Below are 14228 nucleotides of genomic sequence, written 5' to 3' on the forward strand. Positions count from 1 at the left end.
TAATATCATTCACATTTATTTTGTCCTAGTATATTTGAACAAGATAGAAAATGCTATCACCATTGCCTTATTCAGTAAACAAAGGAATTCTCATTGCCAATCTCTCTTTTGTCATACAGTGTTTTTTTATTTTATAAAAAATGAATAAAAATAAAAATAATAATAATAAGAAAAGGTATTGATACAAGTGTAATTTTGCATTAAGTAGGTGAGGTGCAACCATAAGGTGATAATTACTGCTTTGATGGTGAGGCTTATCAAAATGTGGGACCAGTTGAAGACACAAAAAGACGGGCCAACGTGCACACTTTTGAATTTGTTTTGTAAAGCAAACACGTGAAGCAACATTAATTCTCTTCACTAAAACATTAGTTAATTAAATTATACTTCATATTAGGAGGGTGGAATGAGATAGAGATGATTAGATGAAGAGATACCTAAACTATAATCTTTTTACTAATAAATTTTTGATAAGCAATTCACTCTCATTAAAACTACACTCATTAATGAAACAAAAATGGATTTAACAAAATGGGAAGCTTAAATTCAAATCTATCATTCATTTTAATGCTAAGCTCAATGGATTGACTCCTTTTATGATATTTCTAACATCAATATTTAGGGTTCAAATCGCACCACTCCAATTATCAAATTAAAAATAAAAATGTGAAGTTTAATATACATTTTCACCATTATTTATAACCAAAAATAAAGAAATTGTGAGTAAATTTCTTATTTGAATTTATTGCGTTGAAGCTTAGTATTTATTTTCCAAATCTCACAAAGCTTCTCTCATATTAGTTTGTAGTTGTAAATGGGATTTTGAATTATTGGGCACCTTTAGTGTGACATGATAGTCACTCTATAAGTACAAGTTTTTGTGAGATATGGAGCAATGGATAAAGTTCAAGTCTTCAAAAAAGAATTTCACACATCTATACTTAAATTAGACTAAAATAGGATTTCTATCTAAGATTAAAAATAAACGGGATTTGGGAAATTAAAGGGACAGCCAATAATAAAAAATAAAAAAATATCATATTTTATAGTTAAAACTAGTAGAAATTTTGAATTTAACAATTGCTTATAATTTTGACAAGTATATATGGTATGGGACCATCAACATGACATTCTTGTGATTCTTCATGCTTACAGTTCTTTGGTGATCACATACACTCTTTTTCCTTTTTTTTTTTTGTTTGTGGGGCAAGTCACACCTTCGTGAAAGAACACTTTAATTATGTTATTATGTTACATAACTAATAGAGTTATTATAGAGAATAAGCATTCAAATTTCAAACCTTACACCTCATTATTATCTAATAGACACTAATTAACTTTATAATCATAAACATTATTACTCCTAAAGATTCAAAAGTTTATTTTAATATTTTCCTCAGCATTCAATTTGTAATTAAATCTTAACTAATCCAACGGCCCATTAATTCCTAGTGAGAAAAACCATTTTCAAACCCCCTTGAAAAAGTGGCTCAAATTATAATTGATTATGGCTTAATAAAATAAAAATTAGTTTTTAAGATCACAAATTATATCACAACTTTTTACCAAAATTCTAACATGATAGACTATGTTAACCATAACTTACACATAAACCCGTTATTTTTTATTTTTTACCAATTATAGTCTGCCACGTCAAAATTATAATAAGAAGTTGTGGAAAATTTTGTGGTCCTAAACTATTAAAAAAAAAAAAAAAGTTCAATTTTTCCACATAGTAGAGAGGACGAGGTGGAGATGTAAGAATTTACAGCCCAACCGTAAAGAAAACCTGTAACTTATTTTCCTTAAAGAAGAAAGAGTATAGGTGACGTGTCATAAATGTATTGGACCAAGAGCGAACTGTATTAAGTATTACGAGGTAGCACCCCCGTGAATTTGATAAATACCAACGGCAAACGCGCGGGCTTGCAGTTAAGACTATACTCTAAAGTTTCACACACCTTGTTCTTCTTTCTCTCTCTCTCTCTGTCTCTATATCTCAGCTCTATTTTGTTGCTTAGCTAAGAGTTGAAGAAGTTTTCATAACCAAAGAGTTTTTGTTTGAGATGCATGTAAAATGAAAAGAAGAAGATGGGAAATTAAGCTCAACCCAAGTGATCATCCAAATTCCCATTGCAAACTCAGGTTTGGTTACCATTTCATGGGTCTTGATCCATTCAATCATGCATATATTTTTACATATATATATATATATATATGCACGTGGATGTTTCAGTGTTTGTGTGTGTAATCACAACCTTAACTTGCTGTACTCGAGGTTGAAGATGACCACACAGTTAAAGTTTGTACATTTTGATTTATTTATATGGCTAAGATTGTAAAGATGATATCTTTTCATCATGGGTTACATATATGTGTGTTATTTTTATTTCTTTGTTTTAGATCTCTGGGATTTTGTACATGGGCCTAATTCTGTTTTTTTCATATACAATAGGATTTTGCTTTTTGGTAGCTAAAAGCTATGTTCTTGATGTTCTTTTCTTTTTTTCTTGGATGGCTGAATGAACTGTGTAAACTCCACTTTCAGATATGGCTTATTTTGTTAATATATGACTCTGATAAGAAACCAATCTTTTGGCCGGAGATGGGAAAGAAAGGAAGCAGCTGGTTCTCATCAGTGAAGAAAGTTTTCAAACCATCTCCCAAGGAATTGCAGGACAAAAAGGTAATTTTACGTCATTGACAATTATTTGAGTGGTCCTTTTTAGTGATTTTTATTGTTTACTTTTTCCAATTTTTCTTTTTCTTATTAAGTTTGATTTTTATGGTACACCTAAATTAAAGTTAATACTTCATACAGATGATCCAAAAATGATGGTATCACAATCATTCATTTTTAACCTCATATGGTGATATGCATATTTAATGGACAGTGATTGCCTAGCATTTACACTAGCTAGGTAACAGCTATATAAATGAGAGTAATCAAGGATTTAAGGCAATTAAATAAGTGATAATTATGCTTTTATAAAATTTTAAATTTTATTATAATTTGAATTTGTTGATGCGTACTGGGTTTCCTAATGAATAAAAGAATTGATTACTCCATGATAACAACTTGTCTGAATTTTTCTTCTTTATTGATTTGCAACAAAGAAATACAATGACTAGATCAAATCAAAACAAACAACGCTTTCTTGTTAAGAAACATTAATGTGAGAGAGACATGAAAACAACTAAACTATCCAATGGGTTTGGTTTGGTTTGATTTATAAATGGATTTGACCATTAAACAATATAAAAATTCACATTTGAATAACAATTAGTTTTCTCTATAATTCTTTTGTTGATATATGAATTTTGCCTAATCTGATCATCATGACCATTCTTATGGTGATCAGTTCTATGGTTCTATTATTTTTGGCTTGGGGAGTGACATGATATAGGTGCATATGGTCCCCTAACAGCATAACCAAATAATGTTACAAGGCTTATGACCTATAATTATCATGCCACCTATGCTGTCACATCATCCATCTTCATCAACATGTGCTTGCTACCTTAGATCCCTATGTTGCCAAACACCCAATTGATTCTTGTCTCTTTTTCTTTTTGGTTAAGCTTTTAGGGAGAAGAGTATCACAAGTGAGACTTGAGAGAGTGTTTGGATCCTTAGCTTCTCTTCTTATCAAAATGTATTACTACATGTTAAATAAGATTGAAAACTTAGGTTAATTATAATTGTCCATCTAAATTTTGATTGATTTACAATATTTATCCAAAACCATAATTTTTTTACAATTAACATCTTAATTGAAGCTAAATTTGTAATCCATTCAAAAATTACTGTTACAATCAATAAATTAGTGAGCTAACTGGGAGTGACATTGCAAATTAGTAACAATTCATCTATTAATTTTGATATATCAGTACATACTAATTTATTTTGACACTATATTTGTATGGTCATTAGTGGTCATTGCAAACTAATCTCAAATCACTTTAAGATGAATGATAATTGCTACTTGCTATCTCTTCACAAGTCATTGTACAAGTATTATTTTTAGGTGTTAATGCTAAGCAATTACATAATTTTGCAGAAGGACAATGGGGAGAAATGGCAATATGATGCTCCAGAGGTTGTGTCATTTGAACATTTCCCCACAGAAAGTTCAGCGGACATCACAAATGATGAGAGCACTGCATCAAGTCCTGTGAATGAAGATAGAAACCATGCGATTGCTGTTGCAGTGGCAACTGCTGCAGCCGCGGAAGCTGCTGTTGCAGCTGCTCAAGCTGCGGCCAAAGTTGTTCGATTGGCTGGTTATGGACGCCACTCTAAGGTAGAAAGGGCTGCAACCCTCATTCAAGCATACTATAGGGGTTACCTGGTAAGATTTTCTTTTGCTCTCACATACTGAAAGTGATTTGAACTATCTGCTTCTTATGTTCCAAGATGAAGCCTTATAAAAGTCAAGCCTAAATTGCATGTTTGTTTCTTGAATTTGGAACATGGTGATTTTAATCACTCAATTTTCAAAAGTGTAACAATTTAGTCATGGCGTCAACTTTCTATCAAATTTGTATGCATCTAAATCAACTTATTGTTAGGCATGTTAGTAAATTTTGGATGGAAAATTGACAGGAAGACTAAATTATTATACTTTTGAAATTTGGACCAGAATCATGCATGCCACAAATTTGAGGACGGAAACTACAATTTAGTGATTTACCCAAGTCAACTTATATGGTTGATATGGGTTTTCTAAGTCATATAAACCAATATATTTAAACTTAAGATAGCCTCAATAGCCATTGCCTATTGGATAGGTTAGGATTCTAATTTATTAGGCATACAATAAGGACTATAAATTATTTCTACCCAAAAAAAGGACTATAAATTATAGTCATACAATTGAAATATTTGCAGTCATAGTACTTTTCCTTAAAAAAAAGAAAGAACGTTTGCAGTTGTAGTACAAAGATTGTTCAGAAATGAACGAATGGCAATGAGCAATGGCTTTTATTGAAGGTGATGAATGAAAAGTAGAGGACATTCATTATTTGGCCCATTGCTCCTTAAATTCTTGCAGGTCCTAACTCAGGTCTACCAGGCATCTTATTTAGGTCCACATTCCAATTAATACTGAACTAGATATTGACTCTGTGGAGCCTGATTGCACCAAGTCTAGCGGTCATAATCAATGCTAAGGGGTGTTATACAGTGTGTTTGAATGCACCACTTTTTCTTTGGTACATCATTGTCATCACAATATTGCAATATGCTATGCTATCATTGAAAACTTTGCCAAAATTTTACTATTTTACTAACTATTGTGTGCTTTATTCTGTAGGCTAGAAGGGCTTTGCGAGCTTTGAAGGGATTAGTGAGGCTCCAAGCACTAGTGAGGGGTCATAATGTACGCAAGCAAGCACAAATGACAATGCGTTGCATGCAAGCTTTGGTACGGGTACAAGCAAGAGTACGAGCACGCCGACTCCAATTGACTCATGATAAGCTTCAAAAGAAAGTAGAAGAGGTCGACCAAAAGCCCAAGAGCCCTCTTAAAAGCAATGATATTGGAGCTTGGGATAATAGGCATCAGAGTTCTGAGAGAATCAAGGAAAATGCTTCAAGGAGACATGATGCTGTGATGAAAAGGGAGAGAGCTCTTGCTTATGCTTTTAGCTACCAGGTTAGTGTGAGACGCTATTACATCTCTTGCTTATTTGAATAGCTTTTGATTATCATTTTGTTTTATGAAAAACAAGATGTGTACCTAACTAAAACATGTTCCTATTGAGTTCCAATGACATTGTCCTAACTATACTTTTTTCAATGCAATAGCAAGAGCAACAACACTTTCAACCAGATCTCAACAATAATGAAATTGGGCCACATGTTGATGAGCGTGAAAAGGCCCAATGGGGATGGAATTGGCTTGAGCGTTGGATGTCGTCACAACCACATCAAGCCCGTCAAATGGGCCACAAAGAAAACTCTTATACGACACTTCCTACCACCACCACCACCACCAACACCGATGAAATGTCTGAGAAAACAGTAGAAATGGATATTATTGCGCACTCGGGCTTGAGTAACATCAACATGGGCCTAGTAAATCGGGACTCAATCGAATCAAGCCCATACCCAACTAAGCAAAGACAAATGGGCTTAAATGATGGACCTAGCTACATGGCCCCAACTCAGTCTGCAAAGGCCAAGGTGAGGAGTCAAGGCACAGTCAAACAGCGTGGGCCATATGGGCCTCAATGGAACCCATCAACAAGGAGAGGCTTGGCTGTTGAGTCAGGCTGTGATTCCTCAAGTTCAGGTGGAGGAACAACCTTTCATGCCCCAAGGAGCCCAAGCCCAAAGAGCAATGGGGCCCGATTAAATTCTAGGCGGGCCTCAAGCTGTAGTCCAAACCCTAATGGCATGGATGATTGGCCACTAGGTGGTCCTGCTTGGAGACATGATTTTGGTTGATGCTTCTCACATCCCAAAAAATCCACACCCCAAAAAAAAAAAAAAAATTACAGGTTTTGGTTGATGATGTTGAATATTTATTCCATATAATGTGGGGTAAGAACTTATTTTGTGAATATGTTGTCAGTGATTTTTACTTATTTATCTGAATGATGCTATAAACAATATTCCTTCAGGGCTATGTGATAACATATATTTTGTAATTCTTTTTATATGTGTTTCAATATGGGATCCATCGATTTATGTATGAGAAGAGATTCTTACCCTAGCTAATTCAAGAGATGTGATAGGATTTTGCTACACTGTGATAGGTGAAGGATTAACGAATTTGTATTGAAACAAAAAATATTATCATTGGGATATTGAAATTTTTCTAGCACCACTATGAATAGTAAAGCATTGGTAATTATTTGTATCAAGTTTGCATGTGTTAAAGGTACATTTTAATTTTAGTAACGCATCAATCATAAAAGGTAAGTTGATTCAAGTTGAGGATATAAAGTAGGTTTCAGTTAGCTCAATTGGGTAAAGTCTCTGATGGTTGAATAAGAAATTTGGAGTTCAATTCCTGCCTATACCAAAAACTAATTAGTGTTTTGGTATGATGATATAGAGTTATCATTAGAAACGAATGCCATAGGTTGAAACTCTCATAAAAAAAATGTTGAGAATATGAAAAAAAGATAGAAGAAGATAAAAAATAATACTAGTAGAAATGGTGAAAAAATGATATATTAATTAAGAAACTAACAAAAAGTATAACTTTGGACAAAATATAATAGTGTGAGATATAAATATGTGTGTGTGTGTTTGTTGAGAATCTGTAGTTAACCTAAAAAAGGTTGGGATTAAGGCTTTATTGTGTATTCATCCATAGGTGATGAAACATGAGGAGTTGAGATGGAGTAACTAGGTTATGCATCAAACCCATTAACATGATGAAATTAATCAAACCTAATCCATTGGATTAGTTTTCGTGAGTTGGGTTGAGTTTGAGTTGATAGTATTTTAAACCCATCTAACATAACTTGACCCACCACAAACATAGAATTATTTTATTAACCTTATTTTAAATTTTGTTAGTTTGATTGATTTAGTTATTTTAAAAATTATTTTTCAAAAAAATTGAAATATAACTTAAGCATATTCTATGAATTGTTAATAATTTATTAAAAAAAGTATTTAAATATTTTATTATTAAAGCCCATTTTTTAATAAGGCATAAAATATATACGCAAAACCCACCTACTTGGTTGGTTTTTACGTATAAGTTTGGAAAAACTCTTCAATTTCTATCATTATTGTTTTCTTTTTGTTTTTTTTTGTTGTTGTCCCCTTGGGATAGAAAAAACTTTATCCAAAACAAACTAACCAATACAATTGTAGTCTATTTTGGCACATCAAACAATAGGTCATGAGGTACACAATTACTAATTTGCATTTACATTCGGTAAATACTAGGTTCGCAACATTTTCACAACAATTTTACAATAAATCTTAGGTAGCAAGTTGTTATTAGTGAACAAAAAAGTAATTTCGGCAATGAACTCAAATTATAATCAGTAACGAATTGTCACATAAGATTTATTGTTAAAAATTACTAAAATATTGCAGACGTTGTATCATTCTTTCTATTCGCCCAACAAAATGAGCACTAATGGAGATATTTGAAGAGTAAAAAAAAAAATAGTAGTGCTTCATCCACAATAATTTCACAAAAGAATTTAGATGGCAAATTGTTGCTAAAATAAGTCCATAGAATTTGTTTTCAAATTTTTGTGCACAAAGCCACAAACATTACTAAAATAGAAAGATAATAAAGACACTATATATATATATATATTTATTTTATATATATATATATTAAATGCTACGTGTCCCTCTTTTGTTTATTTGAGCAAACTGACTTTGTTCTCCTATAAAATAAACCAAAATCCCCAAAATTAAATTATCTCTCTCTCTCTCTCTGTAATTGCTTTCTTCAATCACTGGCTCTGCGTCTCGGTCTTGCTCTGCTCTTCCACAGGTTTCGCTTCAGCTCGTCTCTGGTAACTATTTTCTCTCACGAATTTGATTTTTGATTTTTCAAATTTTTCGTTCATAAATTTAGGGTTTTGCTTCAAACCCTAGAATTTTGAATTCCAAACCTTTCTATTCGTAAAAACTATAGGATTCGAATTGATTTTGGGGTTTGGAGTTTGGAGTTTGAATTAGTGATGGGTTTGACTTGGATTTAGATTTTGGCTTCAAATTCTGAAATTAATTTGATTTTCTTGAATTGAAACCCAGGATTTTTTGTTTGTGATTGAAAAAGTGATTTTAGTTAAATCTTTTAGAACTTGGGTCTCCAATCTGTTATAGACATTAAATTTACTTTTTTTATAAGTAAAAATTTAATCTTTGATATATATATATATATATTTGTTTGTTTGGATAGAAATACCATTTTAATGGAAGGAAAGTTTCTGAGTGCGTATGGGTTTGTTATTACATATGGGTTTGTTAAGATAATCACCATTGAAGTTTCTTTGAGATATTGGGTAAAGTACCATCACACATTCAATGCTAGACACGAGACAGACAGATCAGCTAATGGCATACAAAACTGCGGTGGTATGATAATATTAGCTGCAAATTAGTTTTAGATATGAGATTATATTAATTCTCAAGGTAAATATCTCAGAAGTAAAGAAAAAGCAACTATATGGCACTTACAGAAGCATGTTGAATATTTGGGTGGTTTACATTTGTTCATGTTGTTTACCTTTTTAATTTGTGGGTTATCGAATTGAAGGTTTGGAAAGTGTTGCTAAAATTTTGTTTGTTGCAGAGTTTGATATCGGGATTTCAAGATGCCGGCTACAGCGGGGAGGGTTCGCATGCCTGCGAACAATAGAGTTCACAGTAGTGCAGCCCTCCAAACCCATGGGATCTGGCAGAGTGCGATTGGGTATGACCCGTATGCGCCCAACAAGGAAGATGGCAAGAACTCTGCAAAGCCAAATGCATCAGCAAACTCTGAACCAGATGCTGAGAATGCTTATGCAAGTTTCCAAGGCCTCCTTGCACTTGCCCGTATAACTGGGTCCAATGCCAATGAGGCTCGTGGGGCGTGCAAGAAGTGTGGTCGAGTTGGACACCTCACATTTCAGTGCAGGAACTTTTTGAGTGCGAAAGATGATAAGGATAAAGACCCAGAGGCAATTGAGGCTGCAGCTTTGGCTGAGTTGGATAAGTTGAAGGGGAATGTAGGTAAGTTGAATGGGAAAAGTAGAAAAAATGCAGTTGGGAGCTCAGAGGAGAGCGATGAAGAGGATGACAGCGAGGATTCAGATTCTGATGCAGATTCAGAGATTGAGAGGATTATTGCTGAAAGAAGTGGAAAAAAACTTGGTACTAAGGGGAGGTCGTTGAGAAAGAAGAAGGATTCGGATAAGGATGAGCATAGAGATTCTAGGGAGAGGAAGAAGAGAGGGAGGTCTAAGAAGAGGAGTGGGAAGAGAGGAAGTAGTGAATCAGATGACTCAGATGGAGGCAAGAAGAAGAGAAAGGAGAGGCGGAGAAAGAGGGATGAGTCATCAGATGATGATTATGAGCGTGAGCGGTGGCATAGGAAGAGTAGGAAGGAGAAGAGGAGGAGGAGAAGCCACCGACATTCTGACAATACTGATTCTGATGCATCTGATGATTCTTGCAGAGAGCGAACTCGCAAGAGCAGAAGGCCCTCCTCACCATCTGATTCTGATGCAAGTGGCTCAGATGATTCATGGGTTGGTAGAGGCAAGAAGCGATCTGAGACGAAGAGCAGGAAACGCCGTCATGACGAGGATTATTAGAGTTTATTTTGGAAAGGTATTAAACTTGGTACTTTTTTGAGTGTCTTTTACAATTTTTGCAATATGCTATGAAATGGTTGTATGAGATATATGTACCTCTGCTATTGCTGTCAATTTGCTGCTGAAACTTTGTTTTAAAAATTGGGTCTTTTGGATCACAAGATAAAAGGATGATTTCTTGTTCTCTAACAAAGAGCTTGAATTGGCCTAACTAGTCTTTGTGCTTTTATGATTTTTGTGTTCTTTTCTCCTCTGATAAATTTTTACATAAACAGAGAGAGAGGTGGGGGGTGGGGCTTGGGGGGGATCTTACATGGTTTCTATATAGATTTACATAAGATCAGTACTTTCAAAACGTCTTTGAACTTTTCTTGATTTCATTACAAAGCCTCCTGCACCCTATTTGTCTCCTTCTTCCCAATTCCTTCAACTAGTAGTATGACTTGCTAATCCATGTTATCTTTGGTTTCCTGTTAGAGCAGTGCACTATCATCATTATCCTTGCTAAACTTGTCAAACAAATTCTCGCACATTAGTGCAATGATCTGTGTAGACACAGTGTATCCCAGCTTATCATATGGAGTTTCCTTGTCCCATATCATGTACTCACAAAACGGGATTCATAACAGACTCTAGCTTCCTGTACACACTTCTTCTGGAATCTTGAAACTGGGGAAAGCATACAAAGGCACGGTTTAAGTCAGTGTTCTCCTCTAAAATTAAATGTTCTACATGTTGTGCAAAGCATATTAGTCATGACCAATATAATTCTCATGGAAAATTAGTACTTGTTATCCAATGTATTGTTTATAAATAAATATTTTCAAGGATTTCTGCGATGTAATTGTAGGTTCTTGAAATTTTATCTAAGAATGCTGAGATTGGTTGGGAATCAAACTTTATTATATTTTTGAATTATAAAACAAAATAAAATCCGAAAAGATGGAATAAAATAAAAACGTTTTGGTCCTCATACAAGGGGAGAAAAATTGGAGTGCAGATATAGGCCTAATATTTTATGCTTATTTTCTTTGGTTTAAATTTAGACTGGTGAATCTGTGTTAAGTGGCTACTAATAATGTTTGCTACCATAGCCACCAGTATTTGCATTTTTCTCAGACATCACCATGCCACCTCTTCAGCCTTCACTGGCACGTTCACTTTGTGTGGCATTTTTTTTTAGAGATGTTTTATGTGCTGCAATCATTTAAAAGGCAAAGGCTACATGCCTGGGCAGCTTTTTTGTAAAAAGAATAGCTGTATGTTTGGCTGTAAAGTAGTTCGAAGGTCCAATGGATTAATGATGAGCTTCTTTTGTATTTGGAATTATTAGTATTGGGCAATTAACTGCGAAGAAAATACATTTTGACATTAAAAATTACATGGAAGAAGTTACATGGAAATTTACACACAGGCTTCAGCTTGTATAATCTAATTATTTTCATATGAATGTTTCATTGTCTGGTTTACCATGCATTATGATGAGAGTTGGCTTTGGTATTGTTTATTGGTCATGTTGGTTCAATTTTTTGCTGTTTATTTGGTTGATGCTATTTCGTATTTTGCCAGAGGAGACTATTGTGTAAAACTCTGCATAATGATACGGTTCAGTTGCTTAAAGATAAAATTTGTTTGAATTTTTCAGAAATGCCAGAGCAGGATATGGTGAGCTCTCATGAAGTTACCCAACCAGTGATGGAACTCAAATGGTGTTGCAACTAAATTTGTTTCTGCTTTGGTGCTTGGATTATTTGAAGGCGTGACAAGTTTTAAGTTGTGTATTTTTATCTCCCCTTCCCCTCCCCTCCTCACCCCCCCCCCCCCCCCCTCTTTCCAAAAAGAGTTTTTAAGTTGTATTGTATTGTGTATTGGAAAATCAACATCATATTATTATTAAGTGGCTGTGTTGGAGGGGAGTGCCTCTTACATATATGTATACCGTACTTTTAGGCCAATTGGCAATTGTTTGACCTGAATGCAGTTGCGATTGGATCTGGTTTTCTTTTTTTAATCTGTTTCCCCCCTATACCCTGAGATTCTGAATATAAGTTTTTTTCTTTTTTTGATTAAATAAAATTTTATGTTTCAGAGAGGCACAGAAAACTACAGATTAATTAGTGATGTCGACATTTTATGTTTCTAGCGACTAAAATTAGGTGTTACTTGCAAGGTTGGTGGTGAATATGTTCCACTTTGTTACTACAATTTACACCCTAACAAGAGTGCATACCAGAAACTAAAAAATGTTTAAGCTATATATTGTATTAAGTAGTTAACACTACAACTCATACTTATTTCTTACCACCCATACATATTTCGTAGTGCATTTTTTTTAATGGTTTACAACCAACAATAGGGATGGAAAATATCACTGAGTCACATTACTCACTGAGTTACATTACTCTTGATGTGCCTTTGTTGAAAAATACATTCATTTGATTACAGGTTTTCCTACAGACAGGAACTTTATGTTGCAGAAATACAAAGATAGAAGCAAAGCACTACTAATCAGAAACTTGAAAAACTTGAAAGGCACAGTAAACGTATATAGATTTTTGATTCTGGGTTTTCCAACCTTTGTTGTTAAAATTTTGAATCTTGTGTGGTTGCTCCTTGTTTGAGTTTGCAAACCTCATGCCAACACGCATTGAATACTTTAGAAAATTATTAGCACCAATTCACTTGTAACAAACTGGGAGGGAAATCAATAAAAGGAACAAAACCAATCAAATTCTTCGTTTTGGCCCATCAAACAATAGGTCATGAGCTACACAATTAGAATTTCTGTTTCCCTAACAAAATGAGCACTGATGTAATTCTCTGCAGTAATACTTTTGGGCTGTGTTTGGATACTTTAATTTAGATTTGAATTTTAAAGTGATGAATTTAAAATGCCTTGCTTCCAAATCTATAAATATTGAATTATGTCTTATGTATTTCTAAAATTCTATGGGTTTAGATGTTATTTTAAATTCAAGAATTTTAAGGTTTAAAATCCTAAATGAATTTATCAAATTCAAATCCTTAAACCATTTTTAAATTATCCAAACAAATTTTTTGGATTTTAATCACTCAAATCCAAATCTAATCTATGTACAAAAATCCTGTCATCCAGTCACACCTAATGTTCTCTAGCAACGTATCAAATTCACAGTCACACCAAAAGCTCTTTACCTAGGAACTCAAGATTCAAGAGGCTTCTTCATGCATAACTTTTGAGTCACTCTCAATAATTACGTGCTGTAAAGCCTTCTTGCTTGGCCAAACTTATTGCCTTAACTCGCTGATTTGGAATTTGGATTCTTCTGCTATCTCAGGTTTACAATACTTATCCACATCCAAGTTTTGAAAAGTCTCTCTTATACATATACAAACAAAATCATATACATATACATATACATATACACAATAAATGCCTATTATTAGTACTAAGTACTATTATATTAAAACTTTTCTTATGTATTTCACGGGTCATAGTTTTGTATTAAATGTGAATGCTACGTCCCTCTTCCTTTGTTTATTTCACAAACTTTCAAAATGGCGGCACATTGGGACAGCGCTACGTCAGTAAACTCGAAAGGAAGTCACATCACTTCCAATGTAAAACTAAACCTTTACGTGGCAGTTTATCATTGGATCCCATTTCCTTACAGATACACGAAACTTCACAGAGGATCCATTTTCAAGTTTCGCGCTTTTGCTGGATCTGATACACAACACACACTCTCTCTCTCTCTCTCTCTCTCTCAAAGCCAACGGGTGTACTTTGCTCTTTTTGTCACCTCTCTCTCTCTCTTTTTCTTTCCAACTTTATTTATGGTTCTCAACCACAACTCACGATCCTTTTCGTCTTACATTGGACTTCTCTCTCTCTCTCTCTTTTTCTTTCCAAATTTTTATTTATGGGTTCTCCAACCAACTCCCGATCCTTTTCCGTCTTA

The 14228-nt window shown here is 33.9% G+C and overlaps 2 protein-coding genes across 2 annotated transcripts; both read left to right on the forward strand.

Moving 5' to 3' along the window:
- Positions 1–1913: 1913 nt before the first annotated feature.
- Positions 1914–6663, forward strand: LOC112034600 (protein IQ-DOMAIN 21). The gene is made up of 5 exons (XM_024067410.2): positions 1914–2145; positions 2549–2686; positions 4062–4352; positions 5316–5657; positions 5810–6663. The coding sequence occupies exons 2-5, from the start codon at positions 2606–2608 to the stop codon at positions 6449–6451; spliced, it is 1356 nt and encodes a 451-aa protein (XP_023923178.1). The 5' UTR covers positions 1914–2145; positions 2549–2605; the 3' UTR covers positions 6452–6663.
- Positions 6664–8366: 1703 nt separating this feature from the next.
- LOC112034609 (CAX-interacting protein 4) lies at positions 8367–12298 on the forward strand. The gene is made up of 3 exons (XM_024067423.2): positions 8367–8499; positions 9282–10303; positions 11933–12298. Exon 2 carries the CDS (start codon positions 9304–9306, stop codon positions 10285–10287), a length of 984 nt encoding a protein of 327 aa, XP_023923191.2. The 5' UTR covers positions 8367–8499; positions 9282–9303; the 3' UTR covers positions 10288–10303; positions 11933–12298.
- Positions 12299–14228: the final 1930 nt, after the last annotated feature.

This window comes from Quercus suber, unplaced genomic scaffold, assembly GCF_002906115.3.
Source record: "Quercus suber isolate HL8 unplaced genomic scaffold, Cork oak 2.0 scaffold_526, whole genome shotgun sequence".
In the NCBI taxonomy this organism is placed as follows: Eukaryota; Viridiplantae; Streptophyta; class Magnoliopsida; order Fagales; family Fagaceae; genus Quercus; species Quercus suber.

Bases quoted from the DNA above. Each gene is read 5' to 3' on its own strand.
- LOC112034600 (XM_024067410.2), top strand. From the start codon at position 2,606: ATGGGAAAGAAAGGAAGCAGCTGGTTCTCATCAGTGAAGAAAGTTTTC. The intron at 2,687-4,061 runs GTAATTTTACGT...ATAATTTTGCAG, and splicing joins AGGAATTGCAGGACAAAAAG to AAGGACAATGGGGAGAAATG. The intron at 5,658-5,809 runs GTTAGTGTGAGA...TCAATGCAATAG, and splicing joins CTTATGCTTTTAGCTACCAG to CAAGAGCAACAACACTTTCA.
- LOC112034609 (XM_024067423.2), top strand. From the start codon at position 9,304: ATGCCGGCTACAGCGGGGAGGGTTCGCATGCCTGCGAACAATAGAGTT.